The sequence below is a fragment of the Dunckerocampus dactyliophorus genome, chromosome 20 (assembly GCF_027744805.1).
Source record: "Dunckerocampus dactyliophorus isolate RoL2022-P2 chromosome 20, RoL_Ddac_1.1, whole genome shotgun sequence".
Lineage (NCBI taxonomy): Eukaryota > Metazoa > Chordata > Actinopteri > Syngnathiformes > Syngnathidae > Dunckerocampus > Dunckerocampus dactyliophorus.
The window spans coordinates 10,927,664-10,938,954 of NC_072838.1; the positions used below are offsets into that span (position 1 = coordinate 10,927,664).

Sequence of the window (11,291 nt, forward strand, 5' to 3'; positions counted from 1 at the left end):
CACATCGTAGAAGATGGATGGATGGATGAAATACTTCTGTGTGACAAACACGCAGTTGCATATTCCGCCCACAAGATGGCGACAAGCGCCTACACCTGTTTTCTCTTGGGTTGTCATGTGTTTCCTCTTCCGGTGTCCTTGGTAGCGGCGTCTTCGCCACACAGGTTAAGAAATTATGGCTAAAATAAGCAAAGAGACCAAGCAACGGCTGCAGCAGCTGTTCCAGTGCGGCCAGTTCGTCATCCGATGGGGTTTTATTCCCACCGTGCTATACTTGGGTCAGTATGATGTTGCGGAAGAGGTTAGATAGGACATGCTGCTCACATGTTCGCTAGCTAGACGGTCGGCTTTACTTTTCAACTGTCTACCTTTTGTACGCTTGTTTGGGTACAAAAGTGATTCTGAGCCGGTGGGTACCGTATTGTAGTAAAGTGAAAGTCTATTTAGTTTTAGTTACATTTTATTTCTGTACGTTTAGGTCTTCGGTTGTGATTATAGCAATGGTATTCGTGTGATGGGTTCAGGGTCCCCCGGAAGTAATTTTTGTGATTAAGAATGTATCACCATGACGCTCAGAAAGATAACGTAAAACAATGTACAGTATGAATGAACACTCCCGTTCTTAGAAGTAGAATGTGTCTGGTGTTCGACTGGGAAGTTCATAAGGTCACGTTTGTGTCATCAGCTCTGGGGAAATACGTCGATTGCCGTCTTCATTTTGGAAACGCCAGAGCGGATGTTTTGCTTTTGTTCACCCGGGTGGTACATAACCTTTCCCCTCATTTCTACTATTGCAAAGACATCGTTTTGAATGGTTGTTTTTTACTTCAGCAACGAAACAGGTAATTGTAGGGTCAATTGAAGCGCTGTGCTTATTTTAGAAGAAATGTGTTGACCAATGTGGCTCGTTTTTTAATTGTCCCGAATCACTTTCTAAAAATAAAATTCAAAATATTTTAATTCATCCAAAATTAATGAATAAAAAGACAAAGTAGAAATGTTGATACAATTAATACGCTTTGTCTCCTATAAACATTGACTATATATCTTATATCTGCACACACAATTGAAAAAAATATATAAAAATGGATCCCAAATCCTTTTTTCAGTATTCAGACCTCGATGGAAAAAGTTCGGGCACCACAGTTTAGACCTTTGCTTGAACTAGAAGCCTTCGCTGTATCATCAATGGAACGAATTAACAAATATATAAATATATTCTTTTCCTAATTTCTTACAACAGGCTTCAAACGAGGAGCAGATCCAGGAATGCCAGATCCCACAGTCTTGAGGTATGAATTAGACACTTTGACCATTAAATATGAGAGTTGTTGGTAAAGTGTCCCAAACATAATGAAGAATCGAACTAGAGTTATCGTTATATCATCGTCCTGTTGGTTCTGTTTTGTATTTGCTCAATGAGTGGAACATGCAGTACAGTAACGGTACAAAAGGTCAATCTGCCTTTTACAAAGATAATTCAGTTAATTTTCATTGATTTTAGTATACAGTCATCCCTCGCTACATCGCGTTTGAACATTGCTCCTTCCAAAATTCATAAATGATCGCAATTTGGTGGTTGGCCACGGCCTACTATTAGTAAAAAACAAATATGCATATTCAAGCAAATTAAGCCTTTTCAAGCATATAAATGGCTGAATGAACTAAAATACCAATACAGTATAAGCCATTCAGACCACAATTCAACTTGTGACTGATCGCTCACTCGGTATCAGTAATTGTTGTTAATTGGTGAGACAAGCACCAGACTCGATCGCAGGTTGAAATCATCTCACAGCAGACCCAATAAGAATATCATAATAATAACACGGGTTACTGTTACACTTCCTGTCCGCCACCGATTCTGCTCCCCTACAAGGTCTTAAATGTCTTATTTTCTCTGATTATATGTACAATATTGGGGAATATTAACGTAAAGGCGACTATGGGGGTATTCTTTCATGTCCAGATGTTTTAAAAAACTTATTTAGAAGATTGCCAACAGGTTTTCTCTGCCATAAATATGAAAATATTCAATTCATAAAGAAGGAATCCGACTTCACTTATTGCGGGCAGGTCTGGAACCATCCATTTTCTATGTCGCGGATATGCTGGAGCCTATCCCAGCTGACTTGAGGCGAAAGGGCGGGGTACACCCTGGACTGGTCGCCAGCCAATCGCAGGGCACATATAGACAAACAACCATTCACATTCACATTCACACCTATGGACAATTTTAAGTCGCCAGTTAACCTAACATGCATGTTTTTGGAATGTGGGAGGAGTACCCGGAGAAAACCCAAAGCATGAACAGGGAGAACATGCTAACTCCACACAACGGAGATTCGAACCCAGACCTTCCTGATCTCCTGACTGTATGGCCAACATGCTAACCACTAGGCCACCGTGCGGCCCGGTCTGGAACCAATGAACCGCAATAAACTCAGTACACAGATACCAAGAGGCCTTTCTAATATCTTGTCCTCTCTTGAATCTAACATGAACAAAAGGTCGGGTTTTCTTAAGTAAGAAAGGATTCACCTTTTAAAGACTAGTAGCTGTGGTCGGCGTGATTGAGTGAGTGACAAGCTCCGGCCGCGTCACCGTCTCATTTGCAAAGGAAACCGGAGTTGAATGAAGGTTAGGCGACCTGCGTTGCAGTGCAAGTGGAAAGTAGCGCGGACATGCAGGAATAGCCGTGTTGAAGGGTTTATAAGCGGCAGCACTTCCTTACCGACGTCATCAGCAGCTTGTGTCAGCCATGTCTTATCTGAGCACTAGGAGGGCGTTTTTTTTTTTTTTATCTAATGTAAACCCGCCTATTTATTTTAACTATCAACATGTTGAACGTATGGTGTGAATGAATTGACGTGGCGGAGGGTTAGGATTAAATAAGCGCCACTTCTTTCTCATCGTTTTTGGACAATTTGTGTAAACGTAATCACGTGACGCTCCTCAATGTAACATATCGAGCGTGTCCCGAACAAATAAACCATGACGCTGACCGTATTTGCTACAGCTGGGATTGGATAGATACAATCATAGTGGAACTTTCACGTACCCCCCCAAATGGAACACTATGATGAGGCCCAAATAGAATCACTGCAACAAAAGCACAGCTTTGCTCAGCACAATACAGATTTAGTAATACAAGAACAGAATGTACACTGTTGCCTGTCTCGCTTTGCACGTACTTCACTGTGGCACGCGGCATCACAGTTAATGGTGAGTACACAGTCTATTATTTATGTTTGGATGACACTGAAGAACGTTACAAGTCGGGATAGTCAGCGAAGGTTTTATCTTGGCCGGTTGCTGATTCAATCCTCAACATTTCAACATTCCGGATTAGTATATCACTGAGTGGAAACGATAGAATACACCTACCTACGTGTGGCCCGCGGATGGAACCACGTGACACTCCAAACCACAGAAGAACGAACGAATGCGCATAAGTCTGTTGTCTTCGAACGCGGAATGACTTCTGCGAGTCGTTATGGAGTATAAGACAGCTAGATATCATGGGAATGTCAACTGAGGTGAGTCATTTCCGGCGAGATAATCAGATATTATGTTGGCTTGTCGTCACAGCTCACTTCTGGTCACGTGTCGGTGACGTCATTGACTTGTGTTGTCTTGTCTGCACGACAAAAACAAGCCTAAAAATTCCTACATTTTCCATAATTCAATACTTTCTGTGACTTTTTGTGGAAATAGATTTTCCAAGTACAGGTAACACTCCGCTTCTTCTGGCCATGGTAGCATGGCTCCTCAGGTCGTAGCGTGGTCGTCTCCCAACCTGGCAGTTGCTGGTTCGATCCTCAAGGCAGTGAATCGATTTCAAGGATATTTCAACATTCGTTGAACATTTTATTGCAGCTTAAGCCCTTCGGCGTGTTCTAATGAGGATTGTTTTGAGATACGGACAAGCAAACGGTTGTCCTTGAATGGATTGACCTTCACTGCTTCCACTGTATTTGTATTTATACAGAAATACGTGGGTTTGACAGATGAAACGCAGATTTTGGTTGATTGTGTTTTTGTGTCTCTCTAGTTTACTTTGGGGATGAAGAACATGAACCATCAATAATTCCCGTCTGCAGACCAGCACGTCCTGCTCCATAATTAACTGCCTACCAAGGCATGTTGCAGTGTTCTTTGTTGATTTGATCACATTTATTTATGCATGGTTTGTGTGACCTTGTCTTTGGTTTTACTCATGTTTCTTCCTCTTCAACTGTAAAAATAAAAATAATAACGCCTCTTAATCCCATTCGCCGAGGACCTTTATTGGTACTGACGAGTGTATTGCCGAGCATTTCATGTTCAGTGTTATATTTTCTGTTTGTTTTTTTCCTCTGCACACAAAGTAAAAAGATGCCCTTTAGTTTACGGTATGCTTGAACAATCGGGGGCGGGGGCGTGAAAGAATTTCTGTTCACTTGGGGTGGGGGGCACAAAATAATACAGAATCACTGATGCAGACAAATGTTTTTATTAATACACGTTTCCAAAAATACTTTCATTCTAAGCAACTCATTACATTGAGTGATAAATAAATATACTCATAAATACAGACAACCAGGTATAAAAGAACATCACGTGTCTTCAAAAATAAATAATTTAAATTAATAATAGTAATAAATAAGGCATTTCACCCACATGTGAGCAATAAATATTTTTCCAAAGAATAAATAATCTGTCTTAGTGCGTCATTGACAAAGTCATCACATGATCGTTATTCAGTCAATGAATTACGAAACCTCAGCAAGAACTTCCTTAATTTGGTCTCATTCAGTCAATTGTGTCAATGTTTTTTTGTTGTTTTTTTTTTTTACACAACTTCCCTTCACTGCCGATGTCACTACCGCAGCGCATTAGACGACGAGACCTAGACAAGCAGGGACATCATCCCACCATTCCTGGCATGTCTTCCCCTCCGCTTCTCTTTTTGGGCCAGCGCTCGCTTCCCGTCAACCAGGAAGATGTAGAGCTGCCGCAGGATGCTGTGCGCCGTCATCTTACTGTGGAAAGCATCAGAGCTATCCAGCGCACCCAGCAGGCTCTCCTCCTCACTGCTGCTCAGACTTGCGACCTGTTGTGGTTTCCTCATCTGCGGGACAGAATGGAATAACATGCTATGGTCATGTGACTGGAGCACTTTTAGCGGAATAGAACTTGCAAATACAGTAAACTTAAATCGGGCGTAGCAGATGCACGTTTGGGTTGCGAAGCGTAATTTTCTATCCCGGTGGTAAAGATACTTTTCTTTTAATGTTAGCATCAGTGCTACATTGGTGTCCTGGCTGGTCCGCCAACATTATAGACCAAGGAATTTTAAAAGAAGGCAAGATACTTACTTCCTGCCTCCACAGAATAAACTGGCGTGTGCAGAAGAGTCCACGATGAGAGTACTACAGTGTTCCCTCGTTTATCACAGGATAGGTTCCCAAAATAGCCCGCAAGACGTGAAATCAGTGAAGTAGCCCACTATTTTTTTTTTTTTTTTTTTTTTACAATTATATGTTTTAAGGCTGTAAAACCCCCCCACCATACACTTTTCTCAGACCGGCAATTACGTTTTCTCACATTTCTCTCGTTTAAACACTCAAAGTTTGAATTTCGTTAGAATTTTAATGATCAACCTTCTAGGTTGGACAGAAGAAATGAAGTGACTCAGGCATATTTCACTCCTCTGACCGCGCCTCATTGTCCTGGCGCCGTTCTGCTGTCCTGTAGCGTTTTTGGATCCTTGTTAAAACATATTGCTCTTGTCGTCACACGGTTAGCTTCTTCTGTTTCTGTTAGCAAGCATCTAATGACCACAACAGGAGACAGCGAAGGAGATTGATTGACAGTGGTCTACAGCCAATCGGGACGCAGAAGAAAATGGGCGGTGCAGACGAAAGAGAGAATAGAGAGACACCGCTGCCTCAAAGCACAGAACTACTCCCCACAATGCAATTCTTCTTAAAGGGCCAGCCTTTTTTTACATTTTTAATCCGGTAAAAAGACTAAAAAGCCGGAAAAAAAACCCCCATCATTTTTGCTGGGGGTTGTTTGGTTTATTTTTATGTCTACAATGTGCCACAGTGCCAGAAATGTCCCCCATGCTGCATTTAGGACACCCTTGTTTTATACCATTCAAATGATGTCAATCTGTTAACTTTAAACTGGAACTCTTACATACTGCTGCTTTAAAAACGCAGCTTTACAGTTAATACAGAAGACAGGCAACAACTCGGTATCAGTATGTCGTAGTATTGAGAACACTTCAATGCGAGCCAAAATTTCTACTTGAAGGTCTACTACTAATCTAATGGAAATACTATGTGCCATGCTGCAAAATACTCTTGTGCTAAATTAGTCAGTATATAGAATGTTTTAGTGAGTTTTACCGTTGTATGTTTGAAATAAAGTAGCGACTTAAACTGAATATTGAAGAATGCCAGCAAATTATACAGTATACAAAGGAATTTTTTAAAGAAAAGGACAATATTTCAGACGTACCTTTTGCCTGATGAAACCGAGTATGAGCCCAATGTTATGTTTGGCCTCAGACAGAATTACACTGCTGGGGTATTCCTTCTCCACGTGTTTCAGTAGACTTGTGTAGAAGGGCAAACCTTGGGCCATCCTGTGAAGGCAAGCCTCCTGGAGAGAGGATGGATAAAAAATGAATTTAAGGCTGCTGGCAGTCAATGGACTTCATTTTGTGTCATTGTGGTAGTGGATAGTGGAATACTGTAGTATTCCCTATCCCGGGGGTCAACTATTTGGAGAACTTTCTACTTCCTTACCTTGCTGAAGTTGAAGCTGGGGCATTTTTCCGGAAGCGACGCCACTCTGTAGTTCTCCATTACGTGATACAAGACGTTATTCTGGAATTCATCCTCAAACTGGTAAGAAAGAATGACAATCAGGAAATGCGTTTGACAAAAAAAGAAGACACTGTTAAGGTTCCGCTTACAGCTTGCCGGTGTTGTTTTGCTGCACTGATAACCGATTTCCACACCGGGGATGAGCTGATTGAGTCAGAGGGCTCCGTCTCCTCCACACCTGAGGGGTCACCTGATGGAAGGGCGGTGGGTGCCTCTGCCAGAGGAGCTCCTGTGGCGCACAGCATCAGAGCGGCCAGCAACCCCACTGTGAGGGCGCGTACGTCTGGGAAGGCGTGAGAAGAGCATGAATGGATGGAAAGAGGAAGTTACAAGAGGACAGGAAACGTGCGCCACGCACAGCCTGCAGTTCAGTTTCACTTACGGGCTTCAGAGGGCATATTGCGTCGCTGGTTGGGTTGAGCTTCCTCTTGTTGCTGACCGCCTGGTCCCGTGGAACTTGTCTTGTCTTCACATCGGCCAGGCATTATATATTCCTCTGACCGCAGGGATTTCCTAATACCTTCCTTCCTCAAGCGTGACGATAGTAATTTATTGTCGGGGTTCCTCCTTGTATCTGACATGATTTCATTCATACGTGTCTGCCTGCCTCCACCATGACATTGTTTGATGTCATACATTCAGTATCGTTCAAAAGACAGTTTATAGGAAGCTGATTGTTTAACCGCACATGTACACACCAGGTGGTCCTCTGGTTCCGTACAAGTTCCATCCCTGGACTGTGATATGAGTTGAGTTTTGGTGTACGGGTTTTACGCCTACATTTGACCTAAATTGACTCCTAAGTCGCTCACACTGTCCACAGAACACAAGAAGGACATGAAATGCAGTAATAAAAGACTATATACTTGTACATTAATTCAATGAAACGGTAATGGAAAATAAAAGCCAAAGCACCAGCAACCTAACAGTAAGACCACTACACTAGTTATTACTGTCGCTTTCATGGGATCAGCGACCTGGCAGTGAGACGTGTCCTGACTGCGGCTACGCTCGAGCCGCACCTATTAGTGTAGTCTTTGGGGCTGTGTTGTAGCTGGCTCTTGAGTGACCAGAATGAAGTCATGAATTCATGGGAGTGCGTACGTAACCACGAAACGGACAAGCTAAACCAAGGACCACCAGTATGCGGTATCATAAACCCCCGGGGGGTGCCCAGTGTAATTCATTGTGGTTATCTATGACCCTTCCTTTTTAAAAATTTCACATGTAATACAATTATGAGGCATTCAGAAGACTCATTCATGTAGTATTCCACACTTGTCACTAGGTGTCAGTAATGTTACTGTAATGTAACATAATAACAGGCTTTTATTGCAGGGTTGAAGGATCTCACAACAGGCACAATGACTCCTAATAAAAACAGGGGCTAAAATTCTGAACACCCGACATCACTTCCTGTCCCTCCGCCGCTCAGATGCCCTCGGGAACACATTAACTGCAACACACACGAGCAGGAGTCTTATTTATATCTTACATTCCTCTACTATTTTGGATAATACAAGCGCAAAGGTGACTATAGGGGTGTTATTTAGTGTCTAGAGGGCTCTAATAATGTTAAAAACTGTATTCCGAAGGTCCTAAACACATTTTCTACGCTCTTAACAATGAAAATGTTCCATTTATAAATAAGGAATCCTATTTCACTTATCACGGTCAGGTGTGGAACCAATCACCTGCGAAAAACGAGGGATTGGTGTACAGACGACACGCAATCTGGGCTTTATTCCAAAGTCCTTTTTCAGTTCAGTCGTTATTGTTGTGTAACTATGCTAACACGATGTCTACTCCCCCTCACTCCCCTCTTTCATGAACTTTCAGTAATCTTCTCAAGAGACAATACTACACAAAGACACGACACTTCTATGGCAGTATAGATTTACTTTCACCGAAAATAATGATAAATAGCTGGCAAGACAAGTGAGAAGGAAGATAATTGTGTCAAGCGTGGTGGTGATCGTGTCATGGTCTGCCCCGGCACTGGGAGGCTGTGGTTGGCGCTACTGAGTGTTATTATCTTTGGATATTTTTCATGCTCATATTCAATCGTTTCGTTTGTGAGGCTGCGTCGCCGCTGGAGAGCCTTTGCAATCATTTCCTCTCAGGGTTTAGTCACTGATTAAAAGGAATAAGAGAACATCTGTGGTAATTGTTCGATACCTCTGACTCACAGGAAAAATGTGCTTAGTCGACCCATCTTTCAAGTATATAATAAGTCGTGTTAGGTCTGTAGTCAGAGACGTGACCAGTGTCACAAATCAATGGGAGTGGTTCAATATAAAAGTAGTCATTTCGTCGTGATGCTAACTTGAGGTCACTCACATTGGGACTACACAGTCATCAGTGAAAGTGTGAACTTCCACAGTGTTGATGCTAGATCTGCTCTCTTGGAGATGTTGTAAGAAAGGAATGCTGGCATTTCATCTCTGGAAATTTTGTAATTTTTTGCCCTTTCTTTTTTGAAGAAAATCAATTTGACCGTGGCTTTTATTGTCACTAAAATACACGTACATGGCCGGACTGAAACGTGATGAACTGTACAATAATCCACATAAATTACAACAACAATGTGATATAAAAATGATACAGTAATTAAATATAAAGTATGTTAGAAAATAGATTCACTTATTTTACAATGACAATGTCCAACAAAAGAATGTATTCGTAATACAAAGTGTAAATATTGCAATAAAACAACTGGCATGAATAACAAAACCTAAATAATGTCTCATATGTCTGTGAACTACAGTGGCGTGAAAAAGAGTTTGCCCCCTTCCTGATTTCTGTGTCAGACCAGAGTATTTTCCGAAAGGTCTTGGGGATCATCAAGATGTTTTCTGGCAAAATTGAGACAAGAATTCATATTATTTTTGTTCAGCAGTGCTTTTGGTCTTGGAACTCTGCCATGCAGGCCGTTTTTTGCCCAGTGTCTTTGTTATGGTGGAGTCATGAACACTGACCTTAACTGAGGCAAGTGAGGCCTGCAGTTCTTTGGATGTTGTTGTGGGGTCTTTTGTGACCTCTTGGATGAGTCGTCGCTGCACTTGGGGTCATTTTGTTTGGCCAGCCACTCCTGGGAAGCTTCAGCACTGTGTCCATGTGTTCGCCATTTGTGGATAATGGCTCTCACTGTGGTTTGCTGGAGTCCCAAAACTTTAGAAATGGCTTTATAACCTTTTCCAGACTGATAGATCTCAATTAATCTCAGTCAAGTTATGTTTTAACAAGGGGGGGGGGGGGCAATCACTTTTTCACACAGGGCCATTTGGGTTTGGATTTTTTTTTCTCTCCCTTGATAATAAAATGTTTTATTTAAAAACTGCGTTTTGTGTTCAGTTGTGTTGTCATTGACTAATATTTTAATTTGTTTGATGATCTGAAACATTTAAGTGTGCAAAAAAAGAAAAGAAATCAAGAAGGGGGCAAACCTTTTTTCACACCATCGTATGTTTAAATTATTCAGCATTATTTTGTATTCTCTCACAGCGACCCAGACTTCCTCTTCATCACTGTTTTTCCATTTCGGTTCCTCTCCCGCTTCCATCGAAATTCGCTGCAGATGGACGTAAAAATAGCTTAAAGTTCATATTGACCAAATCTAGTATCACCATGTGACGGTTCCTAATTTGAGCCTTTCATTATCAATGAAAGACACAATTAGGGAAGTTCGGTTCATTTTTGTTTTTGTGCAAACGTTCTTTGAGCGCATGGGGAAAATGAAAGCGTCACCATCTCAGTTTAGGTTTAACATGAAAACCTGGAGGATTTGTTTGCGTTGTGTAAGTCACCCACTCATCCACATGTCAGTAAATTCAACTTCATCCTTTTTACAACACGGCATGTGTCAAAGTATCCTGTGGACGCATTTACAAGTATAATGTATTACAGAGCTGACTTCATTAGCAAATCTTCTCTTTGTGGATTATTAAATTGCAGTTGACTCATAAAATCATGCATTTGAAGATGCTCCTTTGATAATGTCTAAATGTTTCCATCATCAGCTGTAAGCCTAAAGTCATCAGTTTTGACATAATGATTGCTCATTTATATTATAAAGCAGATCCAAGTTTGAGCGTAAGCTGCAGTTCACTTGTCATGTCGCTAGATGGCAATGTTGCAACAGCTGAACAGCTGCACCCGGAATTTTACTGCATTTACTGTATGTAGATACTGAAAAATCAATGTACAGTATATACAGTATCTTATATATTCATATACAGTATATATATTTAATTTGGTAAAAAGTTTGTATTATTATTAGTTATTAGCATCAGCATTTGAGCTTTTTCTGTTGACATTGTGCCTTTTTGCTCTTTTTTTCCAATTTTTGCTTTTTTTTTACATTTGGAAAAAAAAACAGACGTCAATATTGGCATGCACGTGTCTCATAAA

General features: G+C 41.3%; 2 protein-coding genes across 2 annotated transcripts; one reads left to right on the forward strand and one right to left on the reverse strand.

Moving 5' to 3' along the window:
- The first annotated feature begins 110 nt into the window (after positions 1-110).
- Positions 111-4,357, forward strand: tomm7 (translocase of outer mitochondrial membrane 7 homolog (yeast)). Its single transcript, XM_054763967.1, has 3 exons — positions 111-278; positions 1,244-1,292; positions 4,055-4,357. The coding sequence occupies exons 1-3, from the start codon at positions 176-178 to the stop codon at positions 4,068-4,070; spliced, it is 168 nt and encodes a 55-aa protein (XP_054619942.1). The 5' UTR covers positions 111-175; the 3' UTR covers positions 4,071-4,357.
- Positions 4,358-4,589: 232 nt separating this feature from the next.
- LOC129173620 (interleukin-6-like) lies at positions 4,590-9,190 on the reverse strand. Its single transcript, XM_054764676.1, is given in 7 exon segments — positions 4,590-5,113; positions 6,511-6,654; positions 6,801-6,899; positions 6,971-7,164; positions 7,264-7,299; positions 7,302-7,342; positions 9,060-9,190. Coding segments are annotated over 7 exon segments (867 nt in total). The 3' UTR covers positions 4,590-4,891.
- Positions 9,191-11,291: the final 2,101 nt, after the last annotated feature.

Excerpts from the sequence above, each read along its gene's own strand:
- tomm7 (XM_054763967.1), top strand. The coding sequence starts at position 176 with ATGGCTAAAATAAGCAAAGAGACCAAGCAACGGCTGCAGCAGCTGTTC. Across the intron at positions 279-1,243 it reads TCCCACCGTGCTATACTTGG|GCTTCAAACGAGGAGCAGAT; the intron begins GTCAGTATGATG and ends TTCTTACAACAG.